Raw genomic sequence first — 20,786 nt, 5'->3', positions numbered from 1 at the left:
GAGAGACCAGATGCAACATGACAAACACAAGTAAGAAGCTCAGGGTGGATGGGAGGTCTTTTTTGAGTGCCCAAAAAGCACACTTTGGAGCTCTGCCCACTGAGGGCCCAATCCTATCCAAATTTCCATATTTATCCAAATGCATGCCATATTCCTCTTTTTTAGTTACTACATTTCCCAGAATTGTACATCAGAGGCAGCTTTGCTTTGTTGTGTGTTGTATGCGTATGTGCTGTGCAGCTCCTTTGCTTTTGACCTACACCACTCCATCTCCCTGAAGCACAGTAACCTCCTGAACATCATCTTCAATGAAATTCAAACAAGCTGTTCCTCAATTCTATAAATGTAGCAACGTACATTGATGAATTGCACAGCAAATGCTGGACTACATTCTCTCAAGTTATAGAAACCATGCAATTCCTCCCTGGGCCACATCAGATTATGGCAGCAGTGAGCAACCTCTGACTGACTTTCAATTTTAGGAATTGAAACTAGAAGCACAGCTAAAATTTCATTGGGCAAATCCTTTTCTCCTCAGAAGCAAACATCACTTTCAAATACGAAGAGCTAATAAAAAGTTTCCTGCTACCACAGATAACAGTGACTCACTCAGATGTTAACAGAAACCACAGAGCACACACACACACACACACCCCAAAAATGGGTTAATACGACCATTAAAGGAAGGTAATGCCTGGGGACAATTGTTACATACGATTTTTTTGTCTGGAGCAGTGGTTCCCAAACTGGGATACGTGTAGCCCCAGGGATACTTCTCAAGATCTTTAGGGGTACTTACTTACTTAGATACTTAGATGACCCGTTACTTGCGATGTCAACGTTAGCTTCCTCCGCGTAGGTCCCAACATTTCTTCCATTCTTTGCGACATTGTGCTTTTGTTAACCAATGTTGGGTGACCTGACCTCTTGCGTCCCTCTCATTGTGCTCAAGTGCGAATACGTCCGCCCATCGTGTCGGTGGTTGTCCGAGTGATCTCTTCCAGTCTCTTGGGCACCACTCCAGTGTCCTTGTGCTCCAATGATCATCAGTTCTTCTCGCAATGTGGCCCACCCATTGGTGCTTCATCTTCTTGATGTGAGTGAGCGGATACTTCACCCCAGAGAGCCTGCGGATGTCCTCCCGATGGAGCTGTCCATCTCGGTGCTGTCGGAGAGTCAGTCCAACGAGTTGGACTAGATGGAAGTTGGACTAGATGGGCCTATGGTCTGATCCAGCGGGGCAGTTCTTATGTTCTTATGAATGCATCAGTTAATGCGAATTAAGCCATTACTGCCCAACGTTGCATATACGCAACAGGGACCACGTGTACACCTTTGGGCCAGGCAAAAGTGGGTTAAGCCATGAGGAACAGAGAACCCTGTCATTTGTGTAGAAAACCAAACCATGGTTTTAAAAAAGTGCACACCGGGAATGACGTTCTGTGAACATAAATGGCATAAGCATGAGAGATCCATGAAGACTGCACTGTAACCAAGGCACAATAGGACGATGAACTAAAGAATAAAGTTTGGGCTGTCAACTTATTTAATCAAACCACCTGAAACTTGAGCAGGGCCTGTGGGGCAAACCTAACTCAAGGGCCATACTGCGTGAATTGAACACTCCCTTCTTTTTTCTTCCTTACCTACTGGCGCATTAGCACCTAACCTGGCATGGCCTGGTGCGGCATCTCCTGGGAGATAGGCCACCCCCACTCTCTTCCTCCCATACTTCCTTTTACAATTCCCTCAGCAAGAGCATGATAAGGAGGCAGTAACGGAGGTTGCCATGACAGTGGAGGTGGCTGCCACTGCAGGGGCAATAGCCAGATGGAATGAAGCAGCTGATGAAGGTTACAGGCAGTGCATGCACACAGGAAGGGCCAAGTGAAACTAGCAGCTCAATAGTGCTGCCCTCCCCTCTGTCGCTGCTGCTTCTACTGCCACTGCCATGCTATCAACCCAAGAGCCACTGAGAGCTAGCATTGGGCCTAGGGCAGGATGCCTGATTGGGACCCACTCTCCTAAATTGTCCTACAAACCAGATGCTACTACATTTTTAAAACAAAATTTTAATTGACAGTTTTAACTTAGCATAAGCAAGATTGAAACTAAATGAAAACGTGTATCAGAATAGCAGTGGCAGACTTACCCGGCCCCTGCTCCCGGGGCAAAGGTTCAAGGTGCCACCCCCCATGTAATGCCGCCCTGGAAAATGCACGTGAAGCTGCCCCCTACCTTACCAGTGTGCAACAAACCCTCGAGTGATCCTTAGACTGAAAACCAGAAGTGTAGTTTCCAACCACTAGGGAGCCTCAATGAGGCTTCTCACACGGTCCTACAGGCGCGCAGACTTAGTGCCGGTGGTATTTGTCCCGTTCACCCAGCACTAAGTCTGCTGCTGCAGAATGGGATAATTTCCTTACTTGGAGTAGTGCTACTGCGTTTCTTTTCTTCTACCTCCTCCTCATTTGCCTTTTCATCTTGTAATAATGCACGGGCATCCAAAGACAGGCTTTCACTATTTCCCTCTTTGCTATGTGATGATTTTGAAACAAAGACCAGGTGAAGTAAATTTGTCTGGCCCTTATTTATTTGTCATTGCTTTTCGCTGTTTTGTTTTCTCTTCTGTACACCAGACTTCTATTTGTACTCCATACTGTTAAATTCATTTTCAAACAATGCTAAAACACATATAACCTAGATCCAAGGCCTTGTGTTGTAGACACACCCCAAACTAAAAGAAGGGGGAGCTGACTATTGGGGCCTAGGAATTCTGTGAACTGAACTGGGGGGCTGACCTTCTACAGGGCCTAGTAGTTCTGGTCTGAAGGGGTTTTGCTTCCCCATGTTTGAATTGCACCGATACACGTCAGTGCTTATGGAGAAGACCTGGGCTGTTTTTTTATTACAGCTTTAATCCACTTTCAATGCACTTCAGTTCCCCCAATAAATTCTAGAGCAGGAGCGTTCAACATAAGGCCCCTGTGCTGGATGTGACCTCCAGAAGCAATTTATCCAGCTCTCCCAGCGTGATAATTGGGTTCTCTCATACCTTTAAATTATGAACAAGATTTGCACATTTTCTCTTCTTTCATTTGCAGATAATGAATTTCTATGTGAGAACAGAGTGCTTATTTCTGGCTGTCATCTGCTTAATGATGTCACTTGCAGCTTAATGATGTCACTTCCCACCCTCAGCAGGTGCCATGAATGCTATTCAGCCCACTATATGAAGAGTAGTGTGTTTGGTTTACCATATTACTTTATCTTATTTATTTGTCATTGCTTTTCACTAAGGGATCTGAAAGCCTTGGGAGTGGACCTCAACAGGTGGGAAACCCTGGCCTCTGAGCGGCCCGCTTGGAAGCAGGCTGTGCAGCATGGCCTTTCCCAGTTTGAAGAGACACTTGGCCAACAGTCTGAGGCAAAGAGGCAAAGAAGGAAGGCCCATAGCCAGGGAGACAGACCAGGGACAGACTGCACTTGCTCCCGGTGTGGAAGGGATTGTCACTCCCGAATCGGCCTTTTCAGCCACACTAGACGCTGTTCCAGAACCACCATTCAGAGCGCGATACCATAGTCTTTCGAGACTGAATGTTGCCAACTACTATTACTTTATCTAATTGCCAGTGCTGCATGGTGAGGTAGACCTGTGCTCCTCATCAAGAAGCCCGGTAGACCTGGGCTCCAAAGATAATTCTGGCTGTTAGCACCCTCCCTCTGCTCTATTTTGCTCTCCATTCTGCCTGCCCCCATTGCCCTCCTCGCCCTTTGGAAAGGGACCCCAAAGAAACTGTGTACCCCCTGATAAAATTCCTCTCAAAGGCCCTGGAGGAAGGAGCGAGGTAAGGGGGCCAGCTCTATCAGCAGCATACTGGAAGGAGGCGGCAGGCATCTCCTTGCCATTCCCCCCAATCCACTACCCCATGGAAATAATTCACATCATGGATGGGCCAGCCGTACAAGACACTTTGCCACCTCTCACAAATTACCCTCTGAGTGTCTAAGGTGACCCTCAGAACTGGCAATGCCTTTCTTTCTTTCTTTCTTTCTTTCTTTCTTTCTTTCTTTCTTTCTTTCTTTCTTTCTTTCTTTCTTTCTTTCTAGTAGCATTCTTATAGGATCTGTTTTCATGACTAAATGAGCATGATTAATTTGACTTGGGCTAAGCTATGCCCAAGACAACTTGGGTTACATTGTGGTTGGCAACCTTCAGTCTCGAAACACTATGGTATAAGCCTACAGCACCCGGTATTCCTAGGCGGTCTCCCATCCAAGTACTAACCTTAGCTTCCGAGATCAGATAAGCTCGGGCATATGCAGGGTACTCTGAATAAAAAAGGTTCACACGATTGCTTTTGCCTGAAGTGAGACAGAGTTACTATCTGACCTACTTTTAGTCACAAGGTACTAATTTTGTGAACTCAGTCCAAAAGTCCCATTTTCTTCGCATTCAGATGTGTAAAAGCTTCCTGGGTGACCTTGGGCCAGTCACTTTCTCTCAGCCTCACCTACCTCACAGGGTTGTTGTGAGGACAAAAGGAGGGGAGCAGCTTTGTACACTGCTCTGAGCTCTTTGGAGGAAGGGCAGTATAAAAATATGAAAAATGAAAAAAAAAAATAAAACAAAATAAAACAACTAAGGAAAAGAGACAAAGAAAAAAAGCCCTAACTGAATGAAATGTGATTTTAACAAAGACAATGCTATTATTCAGAATTTCCCCTCCACCCCAAAACTGGGAATTATTACTAGTGAACATATCGTAGGCAGTGAACATGCATGATAACCTTTCAGGTGTCACATTTGGGGGAAGGGGGGAGGTTTCCCAAAAAATTATACCTGTTTCCCTGAGTTCCTTGGGCAAGAGATAAATGTAACCAAACAAACACATTTATACTTATATTGGACAAGATCCCAATTTCAATATGAATTGAAACCTCTTTCATGTGAAGTGAGAACTGCTTTTCACTTTGGCTGAATTAGGATAAGTAAGGGGTGGACCAATCCTAATGGGTGCTTACAGTGGTGGATCTCACAATCTGCCACTGTAAGTGCTGCTGTGGCATCACAAAAGCCACAGCACCATTATGCACTTTGGGGGTACTGGAGGTTCCTTGCACATTCCAGATGTTCCTGGATGCGTGCCACTGCAGGTAAGGTTGCAGCAAGGGTGGTTTGTGGGCAGGAAGGGGAGGAGTGGAGCAGGAAGCATCGGGGAGGGGCATTGTGAGGGCAGAAGGGGTTGGATCCTGGTGGCACTAGTACATGCCAGATCCTATCTCTGTTTTCCCAGCACAACATGCCCCTGGCTCTCCTTGGATTTACATCAGCAAATAGCCAGCATAGTTCCAAGAAGACTCATCAATGACCAGGCGGCCTATGGAGAGGTAAGTAAAAACTATTTTTGCTTACCTCTCCCAGGCCAGCTGGTATCTCTCTCCACTATTGAATGCAGCAGTGCAGCTGCATTGCATAGGATGGTGTGAGATAGGATTGGACTATAAGTAAGTGGTAAGTATTGTAAGTCGTAAGTAATCACTGTAGGAAGATTACAGTTTCACAGTTATCTGCTTCAAGCTTCCAGAGGTCAAATGACAGAAGATCACATCACCTAATGAATGAATACAGCCTTATGCTTGTAGGAACATGAAATAGTCAAACTACATATTTTACATAAACACATGCAAATGTGTATTTGGAACCCCAAAAGCAGCTGAAGCTGAAGCAGATAAGCAGCTGAAGCAAGAACATGGTGAGTAAGAAAAAGGGTTAATCCCTCGTCCCCAGCTGCTTTTCTATTCTCAATCACCTACTTACAAAACAACATTCAATTTTTTTTAAGGCAAAGGGAACACAAGTCTATTGTTATACATGTTTGTATGTGATTTAATTTGTAGCAGCGATGTGCCGGAGCCACTGCGCTGAGTCACGAGTTATGTTGCTAGTCTCCGACCCCCGACTCAAGTCAATTCACAAGTCATAATGGGCGGCTGTTGTGAGTCGTCCTGAGCCACTGTACAGTCATTTTTGACTTGAGCCCAAGTCATTATAAGAAATGAATTGCAGTGCGAGTCAGGTGTAGCAAAAAAAAAAACAACTAAGCAAGCACATGCACACAAAACAGAGTTGCAAGCATACATAAAAAGCAAGTCTTCACTCGAGTCAATTTGAGTCATGAATCTTTTCTGAGTTACTGGCCCCAAGTTGTGAGTTGGGTCCGAGTCAGTGATGTTCTTGACTTGAGTTAACCTGAGTCATGAAAAGCGTGTGTTGTCACAACTTGAGTCACGTCCTTACAAGCTGAGATCCCATCCTTGATGTGATGTGTAGCTAAACCCTCAAATGATATGTTTCAATTGTGAGAGTTCAGTGTGAGACATTGACACTACCTTTAACATTTGTCATATCATAGAAGATGATTTTTTCTTTCAGTGGATGTAGTTCTGAGAATTTTATTTATTTACTTATCATATATGATATAATTTAAAGTTTGGTAATAGCCAGGATAGGCTCCCAAGTGACTTGCAATGCAAATAAATTAATAAATATTATTACTGTATTATGTACTATATACTGTATTGGGAAGCAGTATTTATGGGAGTCGATAAGAACAAGTGAATGCTTGTTCATGATTAAAATGATCTTCTTCAGTGAAATCTCTGAGACATGGTGTTCTTTAGTTCCAGTTCTACAGTCACCATGCCAAAATGCACCATGCAATCTCTTTCTTGCAACAGATCTGTGCATCATGCAAGTTAAGTGGGCGGGAATTCTTTCTGCTTCTGAAATCCCAAAGAGGTGGAGCCCTGACTCAGTCTGTATAACACCAGCTATGCAGCTTTAATAATTTTACAGACTGAATGTGACTTGGGAGTCACTGCCAAGTTCTAGAAGTGGTCTGAACAGCATGTGACTGCAATCCAATGGACTCTACCAAGAGATCACCTGCTACTATCCTTCAGGTAGGCACCATAAACCTGAGCAGTTGCTTTAAAGGTACAGTACTATGCCCCCTCTTTTTTTCCTTATCTAGATGAGCCTGTGAGATTACTGGATTGTTGATTATGATGTTGATATGAAACCGATTCTTCCACTGTGCATTGCATGCCTGTCAATGTTCTCTTGTTGCAGGGGCAGGACTGGGCAGGAAGGGGCCTTCCTTAATGGCTCCAGGGCTTTCCCAAATACTCAGAAACTGCAGTGTGGGCTGAGGGGTATAAATAGGTGGAACTTGTCAAAATTCTCTGAAAACAAGCAAAACACTCTTTGCTGAAGGGAAACGCAAATTGAACGTCCCTCTTACAGTAGGGCACTTGAGAGACGCTAGAAATAACAAGGCCTAAAATGGTAGTTAATTGAAAATGTGATAAAGAGGTGAGGCTGTGTGGGTAGCATCTCTGTTCTGGCTGTCACTGTTCATGGGAAACCAAAAATGGGGTGCACTTGGTAACAGCAAACAGAATGCCAAATTACATGGGATCGCTGACCTCATAATGGGAAAAAAGATAAGTTTGCAGCTGGGAGCACAGAATGATGCCTTGGGGTGGAGAAAAAAGCCACATAACAAGTTCGGTGTTCCTATATTGTTGCCAGAGATCCTTGGGCGCTTTGGCTGCTTACTTACTAATGAAGCCAACATTCTTTCTTTCTTTCTTTCTTTCTTTCTTTCTTTCTTTCTTTCTTTCTTTCTTTCTTTCTTTCTTTCTTTCTTTCTTTCTTTCTTTCTTTCAACAGTTTCTAAACAGTAAAACAAATACACTGGGAACCACAAAAGGACAATGGGTGCACCAGCATTCAGTACAGGAGCATGCCAATTGCAAGGTAATTAATGTGCATGGGAAAGAACATGAAAAGAGAATCACTTAATTGAGAGTTTTTTATTTAGAAGGTGAGGCATAACTAGTGCTTAAACATGCTAATTCTGGGAACATTTCACTTCCCAACATTTCATTGAGACATTTCACAGCTGGAATAATTGAACTGGTGAAATCTCTTTGCCTTTTATGCCTTTCTTCTTAATGTTAATTCTGTTATTGCATTCAGATTGTATGTTTGACTGCTATCTTCTCAATCCACAACATATCTGTGTAGAAACCAGTTCCATTGGTTTCATGGGAATCTTACTTCACTGTGTACTTTGGATCACAGCCTAGCAACCTGATCCTATTCACATTTACAGGTGGGGCCTCTTTATTCGTGGGTTTGACATCCACAGATTTGACTCAGCACAGGTGCCAGACCCACGCAGGAGGTCCTCATCTGACCTCCTGGATGTGACCAGAAGCTCCATCTGGTCTCATCGGAGAGACTTTCTGAGACCCAGGGAGGCTGTGCACGTCCTCTCTGGACCTCACAACGCCTCCCAGTGGTGTTGGAAAAGCACTTCTGGTTTTTGCAAAACTTCCAGTGCCTCGGAACACCTCCGGATGCAGGGTGACCAGATGCAATGGAGGACAAAGTGCCTATAACTTTAACCACTGCATAGAATAGGAGATTTGGGTAGGTGCAGCTTTTTAAAACCTTCCATTTTGAGCTGCACCTGCCAAAATGCCCTCTTCTAAACCGTGGTTAAAGGTATAGGCACTCTGTTCTCCACTGTATCTGGTTACCCTGTCCAGATGTGGCCAGAAGGTGATTCTGGTCACATCCGGAGTTCCTCTGATGCCACCCACCTGCAGATTCCATTATTCATGGACTTCGGTACCTGCAGGGGGTTTGGGAAAGGATCCCCCATGGATACCGAGGGCTAACCTGTATTTGACATTACTTCACAAATGAACCAAAAGGTGCATAATGTTGAGAGCAGTGCACAACTTCAAATGCTGGGTGCAGGAATCAAATCCTTTGCACAGCTTCAAATGTAGTGAAGAAGTGTTTGTGGGGTTTTGTTTATTTGCACATTTTGTCTTCATAGAATCAAGACAATTGTGTTTGGTTCTTATATTTTCTTTTGATCAACAGCAATATAGATGATGCCTTATATTAGTATACTTTATTGTCATTGTACAAAGTACAATGAAATTTTAATGCACTGCAAGACATGGACATAAAACATTTATAAAACAATCATACAATCAATATACAATCAAACAATCATATATACAATTTGAGATATACATATCTCATATTTACATATACATGTATATCTCATATACATATATACATATTGAGATATACAATCAAACAATCATATAACACATACAGATCCGTCCCACATTCAATATTACATATACATCTATTAATATAAATATCTCAAAAATAAAATACTCCTATTTCACTCAGAGATGTAATAAATAGATAATAAAACCCAGTAAACGTTAGAAGATGCTGTGTTAATGATTTTTAAGTTCATTGTTCAATATGGTTATAGCTCTAGGACCCGGTCTCCAAACGTTTTGGCCAGAGGGCCGCATGAAATATCTGGCGCAGTGCTGAGGGCCAGAAAAAAATTTAAATATAGAATTTAAATAAATAAATTAGAGATGGAACTTAGATGAATGAATAAATGAATGAGGGCCCAATCCTATCCAATTTTCCAGTGCTGGTGCAACGGTGCTAATGGGGCATGCACTGCATCTTGTAGTGGGGTAGCAGTCACAGAGACCTCCTTAAGGGATGGGAACATTTGTTCCTTTACCATGGGGCTGCATTGTAGTTGCACCAGGGCTGGAAAATTGGATAGGACTGGGCCCTGAGTGGGCTCATTCACTCACCCTCTCCGGCCCTCAGAACACCCTCCAGATACAATCAGAGCACAGCTCCAGTCACATTCAGTCGAGTGTTCAGTCCTCTTTCAGGGGACAAGAGGCTGGCCACGGGCCGGAGAGAGGCTCGCTGCGGGCCGCATCTGGCCCCTGGGCCGGGGTTTGGAGACCCCCGCTCTAGGATAAAAGCTATTCCTAAATCGTGTGGTGCATGTCCTAATAGACAGTGGCATAGCTAAGTCACCCGGGGCCCATAAATTTTTGTCACCCCATATGACATAATTAATTATTAATTAAGTATATTAATTATTAATTAATTAATCACATTTTTATACCACCCTTCCTCTAAGCAGTTCAGGATGGTGTATATAGTTCCTCCCCTTATTTTGTCCTCACAACAACCCTGTGAGGTAGGTGAGACTGAGGGATAGTAATAGTCATGACATGAAATTAATAATAATGATGGCTGGAAAATAAATGCAGTGAATATTTCCCCACAAGCAATGGACGAAATTCTGCATCAAATGGTATATAACATGATGGTATTATTCCTAAAAGCCATGATTTCCAGAATTTTGGTCACACACACACCCCGCCCAGGATGCCTCATTGGCCTGTTTTGAGTTAAGGCAGCGGTTCTCAAATTTTTAACACTGGGACCCACTGTTTTGAATGACAATCTGTCCAGGACCCTAACCCTAACCCACCAGAAGTGATGTCATGGCTGGAAGTGACATCATCAAGCAAAATAAAATCAATAATTATAAATAATTAAATTAAAGAAAAACAAATAAATAAGGGGAAGCCAGCCCTGTTCCACCAAGTGAATTTTCTCTGCAGCCTGCCTGTTACCCCTGACCACCCCCCACCCCCCATACAAAAATATCAGTGAGATTTTCAGTTCTTCCCAGTGCCCAGTTCAGTGTAAATTCTTATATTTCAAGCATATCACTATCAGGACTCATCTAGCTTTGCAAGTCTAAAAACATAAAAATTGACCTTACCAGCTAAAGCCTCTGTTTTATTCCTTTGGGGGGGTGCTGCCTTCTGGAGCATTTGTTGAGCTCCACTTTCATCGGATTCGGACCATGCAGCTAGCCTTGCATTCCCCTTTGCCTGACTTGACTAGGAGTCAAGGCACAAGTAAACACGACTGTGTAGCTTACTTTTGCTTTCCACTGGGCTCAATACATTCATCTGCTTGGAGGGAGGGACCTCCTTCTTGGGTATTTTGTGGGGACTGCTTTCATTGGATAGGAATTGTTCTGGTGTCATTGGATTCCTCTTAGCCTGTCCTTTCCGACAGACTAAGGCAAGTTTGCCTACTTGCGAGTAAATGTGCAATATGGCTTGGTTTCACTTTCCATAGGGCTCCATGCAGTTGGTTTCAGGTTTTTTGGCCCTACATTTGATGGAAAGGAGATATTTCACTCAGGTTTTTTTCCTTTGCTTCTGCTGGAAATTCCGCATCCAACAGTATATAGCATGATGGGGTTATTCCTAACCTTCACGATGTTAGCGGTGTTGGGGTATTTGTGGTGTCACCCCCCCCAAGGCTGGTACTTGGGGCAGACTGCCCCCTCGCCCCTTGCTAGCTGTGCCACCGCTAACAGATCTATATCATTTGCCAGAAGGCAATAATTCAAAAAAATTATAAACTGGATGAAAATGATCTTGAAGACTACCATGTGACTTGTGCAAAGAGCAAGATATAAAGATGTTGTCCAGGACTTGTAAATGAGTCTTAATAATGGTCTGTGCAATCTTTATAATTCTCTGCAATGCTCTTTTATTCATTGCAGAGCTACTCCCATACCAAACCAGAATGCCATATGTCAGGACACTTTCAATACAATATTATTGCAACTTGTATTACATTAAAACAGACATGAACTAGTATTTTTGAGGTGTAGTGGGGGGGGGAACTGGGGTACAGAACTCCAGGATTTCTCCTACAGCAAGAGCAGTGATATAATCAGGAGAAGTGCTCAGATGTGGCTTTGAACCTTTTCCAAAAGAGCAAAGACGCATCAGACTCATCAGGTAGCAAGCCGATAAGGGCACGTGCTAATATCTAAGCTATTATCTTTCCCGTAGACTATCTGAGAGAAAGTATGCAGCTCATATTACGGTAAGGCTGCGCTCCTATGCAAATTTATTTGGGCGTAAGTCCTATTGAATGCAGTGGGACTTTGTAGGCTAGCACCCACAGATTAACTGAGATTCAGATACTGAAAGCCATTTCAAGAATCTGATATTACTAACAGACTAGCCAATCCTATGCTGGGCTTACTGTGGGGGATTTCATGATCCCCTATGGTAAGTCCCAAGCTGGTGATACAACAGTTGCACCACTGTTTGGCAAGGCCGTAGGTGTCACTGCAAACAGCTGGAGGTCATGTACAGGTAATAGTGACTCACTGAATCTCTGCCATCCTTTGCGGCCGCTGGTAAGTTGGCAGCAGGGGCAGTTCAGGGAGGATTGTGGAAGGTTTGCGGTAGGGAGTGGGTCAGGCCAGGAATGGGACGGGACGTTCTCAGTGCAGTAGCACATGCTGAGATCCTATTTCCCCTTCCCAGCCCAGATGCACCCTCAGGAGTCTCCTCGGACTATGGACGGGGGATAGGATTGAGCTGTACAGGTGTCCACTGGTATCCATGGATCCAACATCCATTGATCCGGTTATCCTCAGATCCCTGCAGCCCCTCCGCCCATTACCTTATCTTCATTACATTTGCACAAAACAATAATGTGTCTTGCTTTCACCAAATAATATAAGCCAGTGGTTCTCACACATTTAGCTCCGAGACCCACTTTTAAGAATGAGAATCTGTTAGGACCAACCGGAAGTGATGTCATGACCCGAAGTGACATCATCAAGCAGGAATCTTTTTATCAATCCTAGACTGCAATCCTACCCACACTTATACTATCATTGTTAAAAGTGTATATATAGTAGCCTGTTAACAGTACAGGTCTGTAATTTTTTCCGCAAATGCAGTCGCATACCATGGGAGCATCAAGTCTAATATATTAAAAATAAAATATTGAAATGAATGGGGACCCACCTGAAATTGGGTGGGTCGCCTAGTGGGTCCTGACCCACAGTTTGAGAAACACTGCTATAAGCAGAATAGCAAGTAAAGCAGACAGGCAGCCTATTGGCTAGAAGGGAGACTGGAAGCGAACGTTAACTTCCTGCTTCCTGTTAACAATAGCTCTTAGTCTCCACTCTAGCTTGCAGGTTGCCTTTCAGGAAAGCAATCAAACAAGATAATTCTGCCTCCCCCTGTCCAGGCAGATAAGAAGGAGATAGAGGCAGAGTGACACACACATACATAGACATGCACCACTTTTATCTTCATCATTGTAGCTTCCTAGTTCCTTCCAGGCCTTTTCTTCACAGGGAAAACTAGCAGGGCAGTCATTTTTATCTTTAAAAGGAGAGAAAGGAAGATTCAGGAAATTTGGGCAGTCAGCCCGATGTTAATACCCCCCAGAAATCCTGGAACAGATTGGCAACCCAATCCTAACTTGCGCTGGAACAGGCAGGCCATCAGGTTTGCACAGTGTCCAGCGCAAGTTTCAGGCTGCTCATGGGTCAGCCAAAGGCAAGGGGAGGCTTTCCCCCTTATCCCAGAGAGATCCACAGCAGAGGCACAAACCTAAATTGTTGGTGAAAATCCAAGCAGCCTGGGACTGTCCCAGGCCATCCAGGAACAGATCCTGGCCCTGCCTCCTACTCTCCGCGCGCTTACCGATGGGAATGCCTGCCACCCACCCTCCCCCGCCTCGCCCTTGGAACAGTCTGTCTCATGCAGTTGTGGGTTCTCCCTGATTAGAAGTTTTCAGACAAAGTCTGGATGGCCTCCTTCAAGGATGCTGTAGCAGTCGCCTGCACTGAACAGAGAGCTGGACTAGATGACCTCTAAGATCCTTCTAACTTTCTGTGATTCTACCTAAGAAATGAGTTCCAGGAACACTGCACTGGTTTTCCTTGCCTTTCCTTCTCCCTGCCCAGCCTACTTCAAAGACATGGCCAGGCAGGTGGCAGCAATGTCAGGAACTTGAAACAGAACAGAAAAAAAGGAGGATAAAAGGGGGAGCAGATAATTAGATCTCCACTTTGAATACCTCTTCAACTTGGGCCAGGGGTATCCATGTGCCTCAAAATCCACAGGACAAACGAACAGGAATCTTGTCTGTTTAAAAAACTTAGGGCACAATCCTAACCAGGTCTACTCAGAAGTAAGTCCTATTTTGTTCAACGGGGCTTACTCACAGGAAAGTGTGGTTAGGATTGCAGCCTTTGTACCATGTTGTGTCATTTATGAAGCAAAGGCAAAATTATGATCACAACAGTATTAGGGTATCATCTTGTTGGAAAATTACTTGGGCCCTGACAGGTGTTTGTTGCTTGACTTGATTTGGCAAAGAAGAGACTGCTGTGAGATTTGTTTGAGAACAGCAAGGGTTCTCGCCCCATTTACTGTATTATTTTATTATTTTCTACCATGATGTCTAATTACAACGAAGACAATTGTGTCACAAGATGTACATTTGGTATGCAACAAGTTAATCCGTGTATTCTGCCTTGTTTTGCAGAGGGTAGAATCACCTTGTTATGTGCTCACCGTAAGAATCATACGAATGCGAAATGTCAGTCGAGAAGATTATTGTGAGTATTTTAATTCTTCATCAGAGTTTCTCAGCATTCTGAAATCATGGCTGAGCAACAGCACTAACCAGTCCCCTAGATCACTAGTAATGCTGATTCATGCATGAAGTGGATGTCGCTGGACTCTTCCGTAGCAGATAATCTGTGCAATGGATACTTGCTAGAAAATGAAACATGGTTTCCAGTAGAGTATAACAAAATACTTATTTAAAATAGTTCTATTTCACTTTTTAAAATAATGCAATCTTCAAAATTAGTGATGTCCCTGAGCAGTATCTGGGGTGGCAGTGCTCACATGAAGGTGCCCCACATCCCAGAAGTTTGGTGGCAGAGGGTACTATAATCAAGTCGCCCCTAACCTTCCTGTCTCTCACACTGAGAGAGACTATGGGTGCAATCCTAACCAACTTTCTAGCACTGGCATAGCTATGCCAGTGGGGCATGTGCTGCATCCTGCAGTTGGGGGGCAGTCATGGAGGCTTCCTCAAGGTAAGGCAATCTTGGTTCCCTTACCTTGGAGTTGCATTGCCCTTATGTCAGTGCTGGAAAGGATTAGGATTGCAGCCTATGAAAGTCGGCCACCCTTCGGCAATCTCAACAGTGAGCGGTGAAAAAACAATAAATGGTGAGAGTGCATGGTGACTGGGCCTGAAGCAACCTGAAAATCACAAAGGGACGGTGTGGTGATGCACCCACGTCTGGGAGTGTCACCGGAGACAGCCCACCTCCATCGCTTCCCCTTCTGAAACCACTGTTCAAAATGGTTAAAATCAGATTTTAAAAAAAATAAAATTCAACAATAAAATATAAAACAAATAAAATTTAACTTTTAAAAAGTACACATACAAAAAGTTCAGCAAATATAGTTGACCCACATCCTAGGTGCACTTTACTTGCACAAATTCATCTACACTCACTTAGCAAACAAAATAAAAACCAGAGAAAAACAACAGGTTAAATAGTGCAGGAGATTCTGCCAGCCATTCCTTTTACTAAATACATGCCTGAGAGTGTGTGTGAGATGGGAAAATGAAGCTGAGGTTCCCCCCGTCAGTCTCAGGTCTTGCTTGCTGCTTGTAATTTTTAAACTGACAATACTTTTTGGATGTAAGCATTTTTCAAGATAATTTTGAGTACTATATACGCTTTACACCAGGTTTGGCCAACCATTTAACTTTAGGGCTCCTGGACATTTAACAATTGTGTAGAGCAGGGGTGTCCAAACTTTCTGGCAGGAGGGCCACATCATCTCTCTGACGCCATGTTGGGGGCCAGGAAAAAAAAGAATTAATTTACATTTCAAATTTGAATAAATTTACACAAATGAATATATTAGAGATGGAACTTATATGAATGAATGAGGTCATGCAATAGCTCAAGGCCTATAAAAAGCCTTGCACAAAGCAAGGCCAGCCTTTCCTTTGCTGCTGTTGCTGCATCACACATGTGAAACAGCAAGCAGTGAAGGGAGCCCTCGTCTCACAGCTCACACGAGAGGTTGAACAGTTGGTCGTCACACTGAGAGCAGTTGCATCAGGCCAGCACGGGCTCCAGCAAGTCTCCGAAGGGCCAGAGGCTCATTGGAGACTGGGGGCTCCCTGAAGGCCGGATTGGGAGTCCTCAAGGGCTGCAAGTGGCCCCAGGGCCAGGGTTTGGGCACCCCTGGTGTAGAGAAAGGAATTTCAACAGGTGTCGTCTGTGATATTGTTAAAGGTCCAGAAGCCCTAAAGTTGAAAGTTTGGTCACCTCTGCTTTACGCGCTGACTCTGAAACATAACCCTTACATAAGATGTGCACCAATCGTACAGATCTAAATAATAGGCAAAGAAAGTGGATGCTGTGGGGATGCTGTGGATGCTGTTGGGATGCCAAACCCCCATCCTCACTGAAGCCTTGTGGTTTTATTTTGCACTGTAAAACAGGTGCCAAGCAAGTGCCTCTGCAAATCTTTTAGCTAGTCATCTATGGTACAATCCTATACTCACATAACACATGCTACATGCTCCACCAGTGTACCCTGTCGCAAACATGCTATATAGCACTGTGAGCAACATAGGGCATCATGGCACTGGCGGGGTGCAAGGCCCACATGCACCGGAGCAGGTAAGTCCCACACCAGGCAGCAGGGGATGTGAGAAGGTGGAATGGGGTGGGGAGGGAGGCAGATCAGGCCTGGTAGGGGGCAGGATTCACGACTACCATGTTCTATCCCCCTTCCCAGGCCCGAGTAGCCCCATAGCAGCTGCTGGGGCTTTTCCCTGGGCAAGGAGACAAATGTCCCCTTGCCTCAAGGAGACCTCCAGCAGTATCTCTTTCCACATGGACTCAGCAATGCAGAAAGTTAATTAGCTTTGGGTTGCTAGTCTTTGAAGGCAGGGGTACCTGGAGCAGGCCCTCTGATGATGACCTCAGCAAATGGGGAGATTCATATGGGAGAAGGGTGTCCTTCAAGTACCCTTGTCTTTGGCTATCTAGGTTTTAAGGGTCAACACCAGAACTTTGAATTTTAAAATAAGAATAAACTAGAAGCCAATGAAGGCTATGAAGACCAAGAGTGATGCAAAACTTTTTTTTAAAAAGAACCATCTATGAGGGTGGCAGGGAAGCCAACCCTCACCAGCTACATGGGGCAGAAAACTGTTCTAGCAGTGCCTGGAAGGCACTTGCTCACAATATAGCAGCAACTGTGCTGTTGCCTAAGGTTGTTACATGTACAGGCGATGGGAATGATCTCAACTCACACTGTGTATGCTTGAGTTGCGGTGAGTTGTAGAGAAACCCTGTGATCTGCCAGCTGTCTTTCTGTTTTGTGACATTTTGTCCCTCTCTTTGCCTTGCAAGACTCCATCTCGACATCAATGATAATTTCATGCTGGCACAGTGGTTTGTAAGACACATCTTAATCAGCAGAACAGCAAATTGTAGGATCAGATCCATGTATTTAGTTACATAAATTTGTATGTGCCAGCCACTCAGCCTGGCTGTTCCAGGGCAAGTTTGAATTATGCTGTATGTCAGTGTGTATGTCAATTATGTCAGCTGTATGTCAATTATGCAGGGGATGGACAGAGTGGATAGAGAGATGCTCTTTACACTCTCACATAACACCAGAACCAGGGGACATCCGCTAAAATTGAGTGTTGGGAGGGTTAGGACAGACAAAAGAAAATATTTATTTACTCAGCGTGTGGTTGGTCTGTGGAACTCCTTGCCACAGGATGTGGTGATGGCGTCTAGCCTGGACGCCTTTAAAAGGGGATTGGACAAGTTTCTGGAGGAAAAATCCATTACAGGGTACAAGCCATGATGTGTATGCACAACCTCCTGATTTTAGAAATGGGCTATGTCAGAATGCCAATGCAAGGGAGGGCACCAGGATGAGGTCTCTTGTTATCTGGTGTGCTCCCTGGGGCATTTGGTGGGCCGCTGTGAGATACAGGAAGCTGGACTAGATGGGCCTATGGCCTGACCCAGTGGGGCTGTTCTTATGTTACTGCTTTTGTGTTACTGCTTTTGAAGCTCAGGCCTGGTGCCAATGTTCCTTCTAGCATACAGCACAAAAATGGCTGCCATCCGGCTGCGGGCATTTTATAATACAAAAGAGCTGGCTGCTGAAGCAAGAGCTCTCCTGCTCTAAGTCACTAAAAAGTGATTATTACAATTCTTGCTACCTTGCAATAAATCTTTTCTATACAGAAATGGAACAAATGATTTTTTTTTTTAAAGTAATTTCACAGTTCTATAGCAATTCTTGTATTTGTGCCGGCCTTCACAGGCCAGCTCAGAGGGTGGGAAAGGGTGGTAGGAGGGCATAACAGAGGTGGAGGTGGATGTTTTAGGGTGGGGGAAGAATGGAACAGGATTGAGCCCTGGCAGGGGTGGGACTGGCCACAGCAGTGCAGGCTGAATCCTAACCCCTGGCCCAAACAGCCTTGCATGGGCTGCTCGGATTTGCGCCAGTGGCTGGATGTACCCAAAGCAGTTTTCTATCATTTGTTAGAGCCCCCTCCCCCATCCTCCCTATCCTCATTCCTCCTCACTCCCCTCTCCAAACACAGCCTTATCTTATCTAGCAAGCGCATCAGGGTCCATTGGGGCAGGGTTGGGGTGCTGGGACCTCTTGAGGCCGCACTCTGAAAATGCGTTCTATCAGCAGCTCTATTCTGCTGTTGTAGACACTTCTGTATGAGAGCCCAATCCTGCATAGAAAAATACTATTGATGGATACATGAATACATCTGCATGGAGCTGATCAGGGGATGTCAGCTATGAGTATGGCACAGGCGATGTAGAGCAAAAGTACAACGATCTGTGCTCAATATAACATACGTAAGAAGAGCCCTGCAGGATCAGGCCATTGGCCCATCTAGTCCAGTTTCCTGTATCTCACAGTGGCCCACCAGATGCCTCAGGGAACATACAAGACAACAAGAGACCTGCATCCTGGTACCACTCCCCTGTAACCCCAGGAAAAGGACTGTCTATTCTGATGTCCTGAACGAACTAGAAACACAAGCCAGCTATACTTGGCCTCTGACACATAAGCCCCCTTTAATTTATACAAATCTCCAAGAGGAAAGGATACTTGCATAAGCAATAGCTGCACACCAGGCAACCCAATCTAAGGTCCTTGTAGAGTGGTTCTGTGCTGCCAACCAATTGGCACAATGAAGACAATCAACAATATCATAGCCCCAAACAATTGTACATTTGAGAAAACATTGTAGAAAACTGACCATCAATATATTCCAGGCAATATTGTAGATTAGAAAATAAAATGATCCACTACACCAGGGGTGCTCACACTTTTTTGGCTCGAGAGCTACTTTGAAACCCAGCAAGGCCCGGAGATCTACCAGAGTTTTTTTTACAATGTTCGCGCCATCATAACATATAACATTTATGTGTACAATGTATGTTGGTGTACCTTGAGTCCCACTGAGTATAACAGGACTTACTCCTGAGTAGACATGCCTAGGATTAGGCTGTGAGGCTGCAATCCTAGCCACACTTACCTGGGAGTAAGCCCCATTGAGTACAATGGGGCTTACTCCCGGCGTTTCCTCCCAGAGGCACCTGAAGGGGGGGGTCGGCACTCCGCGATCTACTCATTTTGCCTCGCGATCTACAGGTAGATCGCGATCCACCTATTGAGCACCCCTGCACTACACGTTTGATCACACAGATGATCTTAGAATCTTCAGAAGATAGAATGAATGCATCCTGCTGCACCCAGATGATGGTTTGGCAACAGGCCCTCCTACACCCAAAACATAAAAATAAAGGCAGCCAACAGATGTTAAGAGCAAAGACTTTTAGGTCTGATTCTCTACAAGCATTTCAAGCAAATTCACCAGCTTGCTTGGTCAAAACTGCTGAAGCAGTCTCAGCAGTGGTACAGATGTGGACGGGTAGTTCGCAGCAGTGAGGCAATGAAAGATGCAAGATTAACTGGGTGATCTCACTGGTTTCTGTTGAAAGTCCATCAGTTCCACCTTGGCATTTACTGAAGTAAGCTGTGTCCAATTGCAACCTGTAAGTACATCAGGTATATTATCCCTTCTTCAGGCACCATATTATGATACAATAACATTTATCCATCACTTTATGAATGCCTCGCAGCATCTGGAATAGAAATTCACCATCATTACAGCTGATTAGCCACTGAACAGCAAGGGGAGAAGAAGGTTACAGGTTGCTTCTCTCCAAGTACCTGGTGCTCCTGATAAGGGAAGGGAAGTGGGTGGCTTTGACATCATTTCTCTCAGCCTACTTGGTTCTTTGTAAGAAACAGGTTGGTGCTGAGAAGCAATCTGGAGCCACAGCAGCTTCCCCCCCCCATCTCTTAGAAGGAGAAGGAACTGCCCCTATCATGATCTTCTTCTGTCTTGCTGAGAGCAAGTCAGATCAGAGCTCCCAGTGGAACAGCAGGCTGAGGGACTGTCTATTTACCACCCTTCCAAGGACGCTGCTCCATGTGACTGTTTCAAGTTGCTTCAAGGCCCTGCTGGTAGATCATTCCTGAGCAGCTGAGGAAGGATGATGTAGACCAGGGGTGCTCAATAGGTGGATCGCGATCTACCGGTAGATTGCGAGGAAAATGAGTAGATCGCGGAGTGCTGACCCCCCCCCTTCAGGTGCATCTGGGAGGAAACGCCGGGAGTAAGGCCCATTGTACTCAATGGGGCTTACTCCCAGGTAAGTGTGGCTAGGATTGCAGCCTCACAGCCTAATCCTAGGCATGTCTACTCAGGAGTAAGTCCTGTTATACTCAGTGGGGCTCACCAACATACATTGTACACATAAATGTTATATGTTATGATGGCACGAACATTGTAAAAAAAAAACTCTGGTAGATCTCCGGGCCTTGCTGAGTTTCAAAGTTTAGCTGAGTTTAGC

General features: G+C 44.6%; 1 protein-coding gene across 1 annotated transcript in view; it reads left to right on the top strand.

The window, feature by feature from the left end:
- The first annotated feature begins 1,039 nt into the window (after nt 1–1,039).
- LOC136640304 (cytosolic phospholipase A2 epsilon-like) overlaps nt 1,040–20,786 on the top strand; it is a 52,890-nt gene continuing 33,143 nt past the window's right edge. The window contains exons 1-4 of the mRNA XM_066615368.1: nt 1,040–1,188; nt 5,298–5,391; nt 7,739–7,825; nt 14,315–14,387. Coding sequence (XP_066471465.1) covers nt 1,040–1,188; nt 5,298–5,391; nt 7,739–7,825; nt 14,315–14,387 — 403 coding nt within the window. The remainder of the gene's footprint in view (nt 1,189–5,297; nt 5,392–7,738; nt 7,826–14,314; nt 14,388–20,786) is intronic.

This window comes from Tiliqua scincoides, chromosome 1 (assembly GCF_035046505.1).
Source record: "Tiliqua scincoides isolate rTilSci1 chromosome 1, rTilSci1.hap2, whole genome shotgun sequence".
Lineage (NCBI taxonomy): Eukaryota > Metazoa > Chordata > Lepidosauria > Squamata > Scincidae > Tiliqua > Tiliqua scincoides.
This window is presented reverse-complemented; position numbering and strand designations above follow the sequence as displayed.